A 16,228-nucleotide genomic window follows, 5' to 3' on the forward strand; every position below is an offset into this window, starting at 1 on the left:
CCGGTGTGGTGGTGGGTGCCTATAATCCCAGCTGCCAGGAGGCTGAGGCAGGAGAATCACTTGAATCTGGGAGACAGAGGTTGCAGTGAACCGAGATCATGCCACTGCATTCCAGCCTGGGCAACAGAGCAAGACTCTGTCTCCAAAAAAATTTTTAAAAAGAAGAATTTCTATGAAAAAAACAGTGGAGGGATATCAGAGTATGATCATAATATCAGATGAATTTAAACATTAATTACAGAGGAAAAAATTAAACGGCACACTGGAAACAGTCACATCATTCACACCATAAAACACACTGCATCTCTTTGCTCCTAATATATTGTGTAGATAAGATATAAGCAGCAATGACTAATGCTGAGGACAAGTCCTCATTACAGGTTACTCTCATCAGTCAAGTATTTTTCATATTTCATTGCTGAGTTTCTGAGGGTATGGTTTAACATATGAAATATAACAGAATTAAAATAATAACAGCTCATAGTGTTCTACCTACAAATACTGGCATATCTACAGAGGTCTAGACTGGTCCTGCCCAAGTAGGAAAATTACTTGGGGTCATTCAAAAAACTTTTTTAAAGTGTCACTATTCTGAAGCTAAACTAATATGTAAATACCAAGTCATTTCACCTTAGTGATTATTCAAATAAATGTCTTGAAATGTAGAGAAAAATAACAAAACTTGTTCTCATTTACACTGAGATGATTTATAGATAAACTGCAAATTGGAACATTTCTACAAATGGATAATATATATTTATACATGTGTCATTTTAAATATTTATATATTTTGGATATAAATGTTTAATTTTTAAATGAAATATGATCAAATCCCTAGCTGGATTTCAATGAATGAGTTACTTTAAAACATCCAAATGAAAGGAAAAACAATTCTGTTGAAACCTTCACTTAAAACAGCTATATCCACAAGAACTTTAGAGTTCAGAGCTCTGATTTGGCAAGGAATCCATGTAACCAGAAAGATTCTCAGATGTGTTCTAAAGGAATTTCCCCATCAGAAATGGTTGGTTCTATATGATCTCAAGGGCATGTTATAATTCTTGAAACAGTCATAGATGCTACTCCCAAAAACCTGAAGGACAATTTCAGTTAAACTAGGAAAAAACATTATAAGAAACATGGAATTTGATGAGAATCCAGGGAGAAATATCTAGAACGTTGAAGACTTCTCCAAGTACTTACCCTAGTTTGGGATTCACAGCAATTGCAGCTGGTTGGTCCAGGTCAGTGGAAATCAGCCACTTTCTGTACCTTCCATCAAGTTTAGCGACCTCAATGCGTTTATTCTTGACATCTGACCAGTAAATATGCCTGAATTCAGAGGGACAGAGTTAAACAACTGCAAAGCCTAGTGTAATCATTACTGGGTAAGAGGTTTGAAGATGAGAGCATTTCGTTTGAAAGTTCTGGCTGGTGAGAGAGCTGCTCAGATACCTATCATCAGACCATAGTCCCCCTCTCTTGGGGAACTACAGCCAAGGGGACATCTTTGGCAGGTTACACTTGGAAGAGTAAGGAATTGAGGGGACTCCTGCCCAACAGCCAAAGCACCTGAATCACGCAGGATCCACAATGGAATTAACTCAGTTCCAAAGACTAAACAGGAAAGTCAAATTTCCAATGTGTTTTAACTACAAGCCTGCTAAAAACACAAGATGTGGATTGTTCGTCCCCAAGTTAACTACGGTAGACACAGCAGTCAGACTGGCCTCTGACTGGCATTATTATTATACACGAGCTTCTAGGTAGAAGTCATAAGGCATTGTGGGGCTGGTGCCTTAACTCTGACTGCCCATGAGTCTATTTCCTCCTCACGAAAGAGCCCCATTAGAATCAATAGGAAACTGGTGTCAGCTCAAAGATGAGTGGAAACAGCCTTTCAAAATAACAAACTCAGCAAGACTGTCCTGACTTATTTCCACTTCTGAGGCTGCAGGTCTCAGTCTCTTACAAGCAGAAAAAGTTCCACCACATTCTTAATTCTCTTATTCATTAAGGCTGAGAAAGAGGTAAAACTTCAAACAAGAAGACAGATCTGCCATTCCCTGGTTGGTTTTCAGAAGAGAGTGTTAATGTCTGGAGTTTTGAGTTCCTGACTCTAGCAACAGTACTCTAAGGCCCTGTTTCTTGACTGAAAATGCTAAAATGAGTCCCCTGTTAGCCTGCAGGCACAGCAGGACCCAATTAGCTTCTTCAAAGATGCTCTTCCAGGAACACCAGCCACATTTTTTAAAAGGTGAAAAAGAATTTACACTGAAAATAACTATCCATTCTCCGGGAGGGCAGTGACTCCTGAACTTTCCCCCTCAAAAATGTTTGCATTATTAGTTCATTTTCAAGGAATCATTTTCCCACCAATGTAAGTCAGTGCAAACCTCTTCCTTGAAGAATGAGCTTACTAACTTCTCCACATCCGTTTGTACCTCACACACCTACCTGATGATAACCCTATTTAAATTCCACTTAAAAACCATCCAAAATGTGTGACTCTGGTCCCTGGGCTACTAGAAGATCTAGAAGAACAGAAGAGACTGACACCTCTATTAACTCAATTCCAAAGACTAAACAGGAAAGTCAAATTTCCGATCTGTTTTAACTACAAGCCTGCTAAAAACACAAGATGTGGATTGTTCATCCCCAAGATAACTACCATAGAAAAAAAAGTTTCATCTCAACTGCTTTGCTGGGAGAATTGTGAGGATGTCCCATTTCTTCACAAAATGAACAGTGCTGCCATACTGAAAGTTAATTTTGGATTCCAGAACTCTGTTGGCAAGAATGCTATTCACTTATAGTAAATATAATATTCACTATTATATCCTAGATATAATAGTGAGTCTTGACCTGGGTGCTTTCCCAATATTTTTCATGGCCCACAAAGAATACAGGATATGATAATGTCTCCATGACATGCTGGGGTAACTGGAGGTAGTTGCTGGGGCTTCAGCAAGCCCAACCATTGCCCAGCTGCACCCATGGCTGAGTGTACTCATATCCAGGCCCAGACTCACTCATGGGCCATGGAGTGCAGTAGAGAACTCTAACCAGGAAAACAGAACAGGTAAGAGGGGAATGTATGGCAAATTTACCTTCCAACCCAGTCCACTGCTATTCCATCTGGCTGCATTACATATTTCAGTTTCAGGTCAACTTCCTGCACAAGATTATTGTGGCCGGATTCAAAGTTGGGGATGTAGGCACGTTTGATAGCACCAAACCTAGAGCCCTCCCCTCGCACAGTGTAATACACAACACCTACAGAGGAAGACACACAGGTCAGTTTCATATCAAGAGCATCAAGTAAAGGAAGAACAGGGGTCTAATCAGTTGAAGTACTGTTCATTTATTGACATCTCTACCTCCCTCCTCACTATTGTTATAATATGAATAATTCAATGACATCAGTATAATCAAACCTTAAAACCTATCAAACTTGAGCTATGAGCTACAAATGCTTCAACTGAGAACTTAGTGAGATTTAGTCATCTCTATTTAAAAGTGATTCATTTAAACGTATTTCAACAAAGTGCTTATTTACTCTTATTAGGATCAAGTTCTAGTTTCCAAAACAGAATGTATAGAGATAAACCAGGGAAGGCTGTTGAGAATTTGAAAGCATACTCAAGATCAGAGGCAATAAAGAAGCCATGTCGACGAGAAGTCCTATTTTATGTACAGACAGAAGGATGGTGGACAGCAGGCATGTTAAAAGCATAGGAAGACTGTGACTGTAGAGGGATGCACTGGACACCTGCTGCTTTCCTAGGTATGCACCATTCTTGAAAAGTGTATTGTATTGCACGAATATGTGTGAAAATACAACAATAATAAGTCCTACATTGGCATAGTTATTGATAGTTTTCAAAGCCTTTCATATCTACTATCTCATTCAATCTTCAAAACAACTCTCAGAGGTAAGCAGACAGAAGAAGATTACTACTTTGATTTTGTAGAAAAAAAATTGAGATTCAGAGAATTGTTACAATTGTTTAGGAACACAAAGCTAGTAGATAAGGGAGACTGGCATAAAAGATAAGTTTACAGGCATAGAAGACAAGTTTTCTGACTCCTACCCTACTGTCATCTCCCCCAACACCAGATAGAGCCATGAGAGATTCAACGATAAGCATTATTCAGCTTTTTCCTTTATTCAACTAAATTTTGTGATTACCTACCACATAGAGTGTATTAGATGTTGGGTCAGCTGCTAGGCATTTAGAGATAAATTAGATTCAGTCTTTGTCCCCAAAAAGCAGATGTCTAGAGGATAGAAAGATACTATGTGGTCAACTAGCTATATAACTTATAGTAACATGTGCCATAAAATGACATAGGTTCATGGTGAGGATTCATAGACCTCTGCCAGGAGGAGTGATAGAAGTTGTCACAGAGGTGGTGACATTAAACTGGGTCTTTGAGGTCTGAGTAGAAATTTTCAAGGTGTACAATGGTAAGAAGGAACAAGATCTGCAGTATCAAGGACAAGGAAATTTCAAAATACAAGAAGATGTGAGATGGTCCAGAAAGGATAAACCCTAGTGATGGGAGGAGTTTTGGAAAGAAATCAGGAAAGCCTGGCTGATTTCAAGGCCACACTAAGGCATCAGAAGCATGCTGGATTGGAAGAGTTTCATCTTCCACTAATGCAACAAAATTCACTCATTAAACAATAAATTCTTTAAAAGTCAACATCTTAAAATTCTATAAAGTCACTTAATATCAATGAAAGATGCCAAAGTTTATACTCACTGAGGCCTATGTCCTCGGGATCCCAATCATAATCAACAGCTTGGATATATTCCTCATCTTGAAGATACTCTGAGAACCTCTCAGATGAGAGATTATATTTTCGAATTCGGACATTATCAGGCAGTAGCAACAAAGGAGAGCTACCTGTAAATAAACAAAGGGCTACTTTATCTGTTTGAATTATACTTTCCTTATATAAAGTAGGATATAAAATGCACAGTATGTACCTGTCCCCTTTTTAAAGAATATGAGTTTTTATAGGAATTTCACTATCTCTGTTAATCAATAAAGCTGACTATCAAACTGGGTTACAAAATCCATGACTTGACATTCTCCACTTCAAGTGGAAAGCTAATATGTCTCTTAGGGACATTATCAGTTCTTTATTCTTTGTACTCAGTGGTAGTTTGGAACAAAGCTAGACTGAGAACCCTACATAGAGTCCTCATTTTCACTGAATTGTTTTTATTTACTGACATCAAAACAGACAAGACTGCAGACATTCTATCTCACAGAAGAAATACTTTTATAGTCTTACTAAAAGTTTAACAGAAAAGTCTCATTCCTTACTGTTTCCTGACAGATTTTATAATTCTTTTTAGCAGGTAATCAGCTCTATGACCCAATTTAGCTCCTAGCTAATGACAAAATAAACCTAGCTTGTCCTTGATTTAATTTTTTTAACCTAAAGCAGCTACTTAACGTTGACTCATCCCAAGATGCACTGTCTAGAATTTGTTAAGTTTAATTTACTTGCATAATGTCAATTGAATCCAATTTAAGTAACTTTTAGAAGTTCATTTTATATATTTCCTCTATCTTGACATTATGTTTTATATGAATATTCCAATTTGTTTCAGTCATGTCCTCAGTTAAAGGATTTAAACATTTAAAAAATTGCTGCTTAATTACCAGACCAACTGTTCAAATGCTTTCACTCTAGTTTTCATTCACTGTCAACAGTGTTTTGAGGGTAAAATATGTAAGTATGCTAGTCAAATGTATGCTTTAAAAGCTCAATTTGTATGAAGAAATTGAACAGCCATTTTGGCCATTTACTCTTACTTTACAAAATAAAGCACTATTTTCTTATCAAATTCCTTAAATTCTAGTACAAACTTCAAATTCAAGATAAAGCCCTTTGCCTCTTAACTAGGATATGATGATTTAGATCAGGCCTCTGGAATTTGGAGTATAATACTTCTGACTTATATTCTTTCTCTGTTTTTATCAGGCCCGATTGTCAGACACTGGCATCAACCTAAAATGTAAAACTCATGATTGAAGTTATGACTGTGCCAGACTCCTTTCTGCCTGTGATCAGTAGTCCATGAACAATACAAAAGGGATATGTCCTTGATTTGCCCCAATTCATGAGCCCTCTTGGACTACTGGGCCTCAAATCTTGTTCTCAGTGGAGTGGGAGCTGGAGGGCCTTGTTACCTTCCTTTTATTGATGACCATCCCATAGGCAAGCTTTTGTTGTTGTTTGAGCCTTAAGAAAGATGACATCTTGTCCACTTTTTGAAGTTTTTATCAAGGTAGACTAGAGGCTAAATCCATTAGAATAAGTAACATCTGGCTCTTGTTTTAATTGCTACATATTTGTTGGGGGATGTAGCTATTGTTTTAAGCTGGCAGGGGAGGAGAGAGAAGGAGCGACTAAAGAGGTGTTGGAAGAGAAGCAGCTGGCGAGTTTAAAAAAAAAAAGAAAGAAAAGAAAAACTCTGAAAATCTAAAGTTTCTTTCCTTGTATAGTGTACTCAGCAGTATTTATTTCCCCAAAAGTCAATTAATCCCAACATGAACCCATCATACCCTCAGCTGCACATCGTTTTCCAGGGTGGTCACTCATAGACGTGAAGCCATCAGCACAGACACACTCATAACTTCCTTTGGTATTTCTGCAGTGCTGGGGACAAGTCCCAAATTGCTCACATTCATTGATATCTGTAGGCAAAATAAAACCAAATATGCAACATCTGCTCCCATCCATTCCTTAGAGAACTTGCTTCTGTTTAAATCCATATTCGCTAGCTATGAGGACCAAGAAGGGTACAGATGAAAATAAGCAATGAAACAAACATTTGTGAAACACTAAGTTTCAGATACTGTTTCACATGCTTTCCAAATATTTTCCTCGTTTAATCTTGCCAAAAGACTTTAAGAGGTATGGACGATTAAGCCCACAGTCCCAAAGCTGATAAGCAATGGAGACAGGATTTAAATTCGATGACTCTGCAATAGCAGAGCAAATTTTCCCTTTCAGAAGGCATATGTTGTGTTGTATTGTTCAGTGTCCCTTCACTTCTGCTAACCAGCTTCAGGAACAGGAGTCATTGATTCAGTTTTTCAATTGAGTTCTTAAGCTTCAGGTCCAAAAGGAACTCTTACAATCTTCTGACTATGACATATCATGAATTAGAAACAGTAAATTCAAATACTAAAAGGCACCTAAAATCATGCTCATCACTCACCATCTTGATAAGCTACCTTCTGACTCCATACCTTACAACTCATCTATGTCTGGCATAAGTAAGTGTATAATAAATACGTGTTGGTTGTTCGACTTACAATGAAGAAAGTAAGCCTAGTTTGTTTTTTAAATTAACTTTGATTTCACACACTGGTGCAATAAGCAGCCATCATCACCAAGGCCTTCATCATTCATATCAATTCCACAGACTCTACTGAGCACACAGTATCTGACAAGCACTTAGGTAGGCACTGGTCAGATAGCATGCACGCAGGCGGGGGAAAGCAATTCTTGAGTAGTTTAATGACCTAGAACCATGAAACCATGAGTATGGTACCATTAAGGGAATTAAATAGTGATTTATTTAATAAAGGGGAGTGGGTGGAGAACCTTAAATGTAAAGTTCACCTAAACAGGAATTGGAAAAAATATACGTTACCTAGACAGGAGGTTCTGTCAAAAACATTGGTTTCGAACCCAGCTGTACAGGAGCAGATAAATCCTCCTTCATTTAATTGGGTACAATTTTGCTCACATATATTTTCAGCACATGTTCTTTCTTTTCCTCTATCTGAAAAACAAAATCCCAGCATTACAAACCAGATCAGCCACAAATAACAGTCAAGTGGTGTATCAAAAGGAGCACCTACTCGTAACCAACTATAGGACATCTTGAGATGACCCCTTTCCATGAGCCTTTGAGAGGACAGAGGGCACTGGGGGAGTCTGGATTCCTATTTCTGATCGTGGCCTGAATACCGTTTAGATAAATGCATATAATGTTAAAACTTTGAGGCAATTTTCACATTATATGCAGCACTCCTAGGCTCATCCTCAGAGCATCCAATTCTGGACTGCACAACTACGAAGCCTGACACTCTACAGCTATTACCACCTGCTCTACTATCTTTAACCCTATTGCAAATAGATAGATCAATAGATAGAGAGATAGATGATAGATCGATAGATGGATAACAGATGGATATAAATAAATAAATAAATAAATAAATAAATAAATAAAAGACATGGATACAGATAGGTTAGAACAAAGTTACAAATAGGAGGAAATTATAAAATTTTAAGAAGACTATAATTTGCCTAACATTGACCAATTGATTATATATATGTACACACACACACACACACACACACACACAAATATATATATGTATATCAAGTGTTGACCAGGGTGCGGTAAAATACATAGAGTTCTAAGTCATACAACTGCTCTTAGAGCCATAAATTAGTACACAAAGAAATTTTGTACTATGTATGTATGCACCAAGGACTTTAAAAATATTCATACTCTTTTACCCAGTTATTCCATGTTAATGAATTTTCCCTTGAGAAGGAATAAAATATGCAGTATAATTTATGTTTAAGGATTATAACAATATTTATAATAAGAACATTTGAAAACAACTTGAATGTATGTTCAGTGATAGAGAATAAATTATGTTATAGTATAAAAAAACTAAGACATTACTGATGCACCATTACTTTCTGTAACACTAAAACAGAATATGTCTGGAACTTACACTGACATGTTATTAATTGTAAGATATATATCTTGGTTTCAAAGATGTTAAAATATAAAAAAAATATATCTTAGAAGCAATAAGTTATGATTATCTACATGATGAATTTCTATGTGATTATTAAAATTTATAGTTTCAAATGATACTTTGACATGGGAAATACCTATAATAAATAGAAAAAAAGACTGAAAAACTCCATTTAGTATAGAATATTTCTTAATTTTTCAAAATGCTAAGAAATATTTCTTACATATACATATGCAAAAAAAAAAGATAGCAAAAGTATACCAAACTTTAAAGGTTAGTTCTTTTTTGGTGATGGGATTCAAATGATTTTTACTTTTGATTGTTATTGAACTTTCACAGTAAAAAAAAAAAAAACAAAACTCATAGTTTATTTTTGTAGAGCCCATATAAATGATCCTTGTTATTCTGATCCAGATGTTCCAAGACAGACTTTTAACAGCTCACACTTTATCCTAACACTTCATTGTTCATCATTGCCCCAAGATCTTGTCTCTACCAATATCTATCCAAGCCATCTGGCTTTCATCCTTGTCATTCTTATCAGTTTGCTTCTTTTATCCTCCATCTATCCCCAAACCTAGGTCTTACAGAAAAACTGGCGAAGATGAACATAGACAGTGAGTGATAATGGGGGAAAGAGAGGCAGTGGTTATCTCCATTAAGGATTTAAGCTTCATCTACCTCTCAAATAAAAAGTGTCCTGGTCATAGGCTTCTGAGTATTTTAGCCAAAGAGACTGTGGTATCTCCTGGTTCAATTCTTTCAAATCAAAATAGATTTATATCTATCTGTTTTCCATAGTATGCAATGAGGTGAACTTAATCACTCTCAGAGTCCTTTAGGGTAAATGATCATATCAGTATATGTGGTCTGAGTAGATTAAAAACACTGGGTTTCAAAAAGAAAAATAACCAAAATAAAGTACAATGAAATTCAATGGAATGCTGCCCTTGGAGTGCAGACTTCAAAGCTGTATGCATGAAAGTCTTATAATAAAGATCCTAGCCTTTATTATAGGAGCTCTTAACAACTGTACATTGTTAAAACATCTATTTAGATTTTCTATTTTTTTCATGAGCCATTTTTAGAGTTTTGCGTCTTTCTGAGAATTTGTTCACTTCACGTAAGTTGTTTAATTTATTGCCATAAAATTTGTCATAGTATTTCCTTACTGTCTTTTGAATTTCTGTGAGATCAGCAGTGATATCCCCTCTACACTGCTAAATGAATTTGACCTATGTTTATTAACTTGGATATCACTGAGCCAGTCACATAACCTCCATGGGTCTCACATGCATCACTAGACTTCGTAATTTCCTCCCAGCTCTGAAATCTATAAAGGGATTAGGGGTCCCAGGAGTCAAGAATTTCTGGACCAAGTGATCCACTGAATGAGTCATGCTTTTGTGAAGCAAGAGTCCTTAACAAGAGCAGAAACCACATGACACTGTAGGATTCTTCCTAAAATGCGAGGGCTTTCTTATCGTTGTTTTCATTTGAAAATGATCACCATTTTAACCCGTATAATTGATTGTCCCAAACCCAAACATATGGCACTCTATTTATAAAACACATACCCTACTCTCCATTTTATGAAGAAGGAATGAGAGCTACCAGAGAAACAGCAAGTCAGTCTATCTTTATGATCACATAAATAATATTTGCAACCTGAGGTTAACATCTTTCCTTTATACCTGAATGGTGCTAGAAAAAATGCTAATGTATTTTCATTCCTGAAAATTTGCCAAGACAGTAGACTTTAGGTGCTCTTACTACAAAAATAATTTTTTTAAAGATAACTATGTGAGATAATGGATATGTTAATTTGCTTGACTATAACACGTCACTATATATAAGTATATCAAAACATCATGTTGTACACCTTCAATTTTTAAAAATCGAAAAATGTGTCTCAAACACTTCAGTGATGCTTTTGGAGAAGAAGAAGAGGAAGGAGGAGGAGAAGGAAGAAGAAGAAGGAGAAGAGGAGGAAGGAGAGGAGGAAGGAGAAAAAAAAGAAAGGCAAATAAATTAACAGCACCCAAGAACTAGTATTTTAAAAAAGAATTCTATGCCTCAAATTATTAGCCCAGAGAAATAAGACTGAATTCCATATCACATATTCACTTAATATCTGAAAAGAGAAGCTGTTTCCATACCTGAATTAAAGTTCGTGCTACTTATTTCCTTAAAAAAAAAAAAAAAAAAAAAAAAACAAACAAAAAAAAACCCTGCTACTAATTAAATGCCATTTGAAAAGAAAGTACTGTAGTCTATTTTAAGCCACCTATCAGTCTCTGGGAGTCAGAACCCAAACCTGCCATTCAGTTTTGCAAATTCTGTCATGTTCAGGCTTTTAAAATATTTAATCAAGTCACTTCATTCTGTCAATAACTCCAAGTCCCACAGAAAACACATGTGAAATAAATGGCAAGCCAACTCAATATGGCTGGTTATTCACACCCCTTTGTAACTCATGCAGGAGAAAAACTGATAGAAAATCCTTTGGATGCCTCAGAAAAAAATCAATTAGAGCCCAAGAAGTTGAAAGCACATGGAGCTCACTAGGATGACTAAGTCACAGGCTCCTAGAGTTTGGAGAACGGCCTCCTTTTTCCTGTGAGGAAGCCAAAGACTGGAGAGGTCAGTATGTGCCCAAGTGGCACAGCTAGTGGCAGGGATCCAGAGGCCAGCCCTCCTAACCTGGACTTACATGACTGCTCCAATTCTGCCTCTGCCATTCTGTGTGACCACAAGGAAGTTACTTAAGCTCTCTGAGCTTTATTACATAGACAATAAAAGCAACTCGTTGGGGCTAACCTGAGGAACACATTAAATAATGTATGTGAAAGCACTTTATGAGTCATAAATGGACTACAAAGGTGTGACTTAGTAACATGTCATTTGAACATTTCCATCAAAATATTGAGCTAGAATTGTTCCTTGGTTGTGTTCATCATCCTTTTCCTACACAAAGTGCTCCCTCTACTTTCTTTTTTGTTTGTTTGTTTTGAGACAAGGTCTCACTTTATTGCCCAGGCTGGAGTACAGTGGCACAATCACAGCTCACTGCAGCCCCTACCTACACTCAAGCCATCCTTTCACCTCATCCTCTCGAGTATTTGGGACTAGAGGTGCACACCACTACACCCAGCAAATTTTTGTGTATTTTGTTAAGACGGAGTTTCGCCATGCTGCCCAGGCTGTTCTTGAACTCCTGGGCTCAAGTGATCTGTCTGCCTCGGCCTCCCAAAGTGTTAGGATTACAGGCATGAGCCACTGCATCCAGCCACTCCCTCAACTTTAAAAATAAAAATAAATGTCCCTTCCCAGGTCCCCTGTGGCATTCCCTTCTTGATCAAACACACTCAGAAGCTTTTTCAAGTACCAAGGATACTGCATTTGGCTTAACATTTTTTTATATATATATATACTTTAAGTTCTAGGGTACATGTGCACAACATGCAGGTTTGTTACATATGTATACGTGTGCCATGTTGGTTTGCTGCACCCATTAACTCGTCATTTACATTAAGTATTTCTCCTAATGCTATCCCTCCCCCATCCCCCCCACCACAATGTGCAGATTAATAAACATAATATGTAGCCTTAAAGTGCTAAGAGGCACCCAGTGAACTGGGAAGAGGATGTGTTCTGCAGTAAAGCAGACCAGAGTTCCAATCCTGACTCAACCTCTTAATGACAGTAAGACCTGGCCAATTCGTTTAACCTCTAAGTTTGTTGCTCATTTGTATATAAAAAAAGAGATAATAACACCTAACTCATAAGATTGCTACCAGGCACAGAGAATGTTTGACACAATGTCTGGTCTAGGATAAGCACTCAGTCACAGCTAGCTATGGGCTTGACTGGAATTCAAGCAAAAAGTAAATTAAAGAGAAAATGTGGTCTGTGTCTACATTATATTATTGCATGTTTTAATTAGGTAAACCTGAGGAGTTACTACAATTAACTATAAAAACAAGTGTTTACTTACTGCAACCCAGTTCATCGGACCAGTCACCACAGTCATCAGCATCATCACACACATTGTCGTGTGGAATGCAATGCCCATTGCCACACTTATATTCATATTCCGTACAAGGTTTAGGGGTTGGTTTTCTACCTGTAATGTAAGAACAAGTTAAAATGAAAACTTTTTCTTTTATGAAGCAAGATACTTCCTTCTATGACAGAGACAAGTTTGTGCTTACCAAATAAACAAGTGCTTTCCTACATTTCCCAGTCTCCCTTGCAGCTAGATTAGGACCATGTGACCAGTTCTAGCCAATGTACTGTCAGCTGGAGGTGCCATGTGTCACTACTGGGCTGAAGCAATGAAAAGCACACATGGCTCCTCCATGTCTCCTGTGCTTCTGCAGCAACGTTGGAAGCCATGTGTTCCAGGCAGCACAGCTGCAAGATGCAGGAGGGCTGTGGAACCGGCGTTGGCCTTTATATGAGTGCTCAATAAGGCTTCATTATGTTACACCCCTGAGACTTTAGGATTTGTTGGTTGCAACAGCTAGTATTAATTACTCCAAATAACATAGAGTGATGAGGGAAGTAGAGTACCTCCATAACAAAAACATAAAATATTTGGCATTGGATTAACAGTCAGGAGGCAAGCAACAAGGACACTGTTAGTGAAGGCAGGAAAGATGGAGATCATGTTATGCAAAGTCAAAGCATTTGATAAAGCTATCACCTCAGAAAAACTGAAAGGCAGATCACATGCTTACTGAACCTGTCAATCATGGAGCGAGGTTAGAAGATAGAACGTTAGTAATGTGCATTGATTGCCATTCCTGAGTTTGGCAAGATAGTATAAGAAAGAGAGAAGCTAAGGAAAGAACTGGTTAACTTATAAGCAGAAATAAAATAAAGCCCAGAAATTTGCTGTGTGAGAAAAGCCACCTGTATCTACATCCCAAACAGTAAAAGTCTGAAGTTTAAAAGGCTTTGAGACACGAAGGCCCAATAAAACCTCCTCATTGGATAAAATGACTGCCCATCTATTTTTCTACATGGATTGGATGTAAGTGACAATAAGTTCAGACAGAACTCTGTGAGGGAAAGAAAGCAAAGAAAAAAGCAGATTCAAGAACTATGTCTCAAAAAGAGCACTAGGTCAGGTTACTAACTTTTAGAACAGGCTAGAAGCAAACAGATCAAAGGCCTGGTAGGTTTCTGAGAGAAAGATATAACCAAATAAACCAAAAATACTATGACTGTTTGCGACTTGGAAATAAAAAACAACAACTCCTGGGCTCCCAACCTTCTATAAGCAAGAAGTGGGGTGAGAAAGCTGCTGTGCTGGCCCTAATGGTAGCATACTTCCCTTTCCCTCTTCATTTGAAGAGGAAAATCGACAAGAAAAAACTCTCAAAGGGTACAGTCAGAAACAGTGAGAGACATTTTGACACAGGAGCTCCTCCCAGAGCAGAGGCATGAGCTAATCAATAAATACCCTCCACTCCCCAAAGAAGGGACCTTTACAATGTAAAGGCTTTACAATGTACAAAGCCACCCAGAGTGGCTATGTAATTTACTCTCCTTTCCAAGCCAGTGGGCTTTTGAAAGTGAAGGTGGTGCTATTCATAATTCCACCGGGGCAGCAGACATGAATCAGGACTGTCCTGTGCCAACATGTATCATCCTAGCCCAGTGGGACTTCAGAATTGCTATACATTGGTGATTGCCATGAGTCTCTAATTCTTTCTTTCCAGGGGGAGTGTTTATTTCTATTGTGTTGCCCCTGTTCCACCACTACCTATCAGGCACAGATGGCACCGATTGTTTATTAGTTTATGGGCCTCCCAATCGAGAGGAACCACATCTGGAACTGATTGAGTGGCTACTGCCCATTACCCAGAGGTCCTGGATTTCAGTTTCTGAATGGACTATGAGCTACGTCCCTTGGGAAGGGGTTAAGGGTGTTCTGTGTGTGAGAAGAAAATCATAAAGGAGTATTTAGTGACACAAGGGTAAATTGTATGAGAATGCACATTCTTGCATTTTCCAGTCTCCCTTACAGTTACAGCAGGGCCATGTGACTGGTTCTGACCAATGGACTATGAGCAAGAGGATATCTGTCATTTCCAGGCTCAGGAAGTTAAGAAGCTGTGTGCTTCCACCATGTTGATCTTCTCCTGCCTTGGCAACCTTGAATGTGTTCCTGATGGCATAATTATGGGACGGAGGAGGGTTGCTTGACTGTCATTAAACTTTACATGGGCAAGAAATGAAACTTTGCCATTTTAAGCCATTGAAATGTTGCAGTTTGCTTCCTGTGGTGACTGGTAGTGGTTTCCCAGACTAAAACCCTGTTCCTTGAAAAGAATAAAAGTTTATGGATTCTTTTTTCCACTCTGGGATTTGACTATGTGCTACAAATGTCTTGCTCCATTTTTTTAAAAAATGGATTTTTAGTAGGGGCAATGGAAAGAGATTTTGGGGAAGGGGGAAATCTGCTCAAATTTTTAAAAAACATTTTATTTCTGGGCTTTCATCCTTTTGTGCTATGCCTCAAATAAACATATTAATGCTATAATGTATTAATGCTATCTCTGCCAATAATAATAATAACAGGAATACGAACTTGAAGGTTGCAGTAGTGTCAAAGTCCCCCCTGACAGACAGTCCCCTCTGGGATGGGGGGTGGAAGTAAGCATTCTGTGGCAAAGCATTCTAAGACCACATCAATACAAGAAATAGAAAGTGGAAAAATCAGGCATTTATCTTAATTTTCCCAGATAATGTCTTTCTGGGGAAAAAAATAATTGGGGTTGGGGAAATGATTTTCCTCACTGACTTTTTTCTAGGCAAATTAAATTGCCCAGAAAATTGGTCAACTTCCCCCTTCAATGGATAGATTTTAAAACATTTTGAAAGTGCAGAAAAAGTACAGATATTTCAATGCCTGAAATGTTAAATGCAGCCAGTTTGAAACTTCTATCTTAAAGTAATCTATCACTTTTCTCTTCTGGGAAATGAATTTTCATTTTCAACAAGGATATTAGATAAGCTCTGTTAACACCAGTGCTGCCTTGCTTCACATGATCTCTGCAGCTGGGCACCTGCCTAGATTAGCAATTAGCAACTCCTGAAGGTTGAAGAATGGTCAAATCTTACATTTGAAAAAATAAACTACTAATTTGTGAGGTGTGGCTCAATCAGTATTTAGTGTTCATTCTCAGTTTCTTATGAGAAAAGAGGAGGGGAAGGCTTATTAAATGTTTAAACAAAGACTGAAAAATTAATGGATTTGCCGGCATTGTGCTCAAATGAGACAGGAAGAAACAGGCAGGGTTACATGTAAGCAATGCATGTGTTTGTATGATCTTGTAAACAATTAAGTCAGCAGAGATCTGCAGTCATGGGCACAACTCTGTAGAACAAACTGAAATCCCAGAGG

The 16,228-nt window shown here is 37.7% G+C and overlaps 1 protein-coding gene across 1 annotated transcript in view; it reads right to left on the minus strand.

Moving 5' to 3' along the window:
* The window catches only part of LRP2 (LDL receptor related protein 2), a 231,935-nt gene that overhangs the window by 22,510 nt on the left and 193,197 nt on the right, over positions 1-16,228 (minus strand). Inside the window, exons 63-68 of the mRNA XM_054476935.2 lie at positions 12,809-12,937; positions 7,686-7,817; positions 6,589-6,720; positions 4,771-4,914; positions 3,111-3,276; positions 1,204-1,332 (exon numbers count right to left, since the gene is read on the minus strand). Of these exons, the coding sequence (XP_054332910.1) occupies positions 1,204-1,332; positions 3,111-3,276; positions 4,771-4,914; positions 6,589-6,720; positions 7,686-7,817; positions 12,809-12,937 (832 nt within the window). The remainder of the gene's footprint in view (positions 1-1,203; positions 1,333-3,110; positions 3,277-4,770; positions 4,915-6,588; positions 6,721-7,685; positions 7,818-12,808; positions 12,938-16,228) is intronic.

Source organism: Pongo pygmaeus, chromosome 11 (genome assembly GCF_028885625.2).
Source record: "Pongo pygmaeus isolate AG05252 chromosome 11, NHGRI_mPonPyg2-v2.0_pri, whole genome shotgun sequence".
NCBI lineage: Eukaryota > Metazoa > Chordata > Mammalia > Primates > Hominidae > Pongo > Pongo pygmaeus.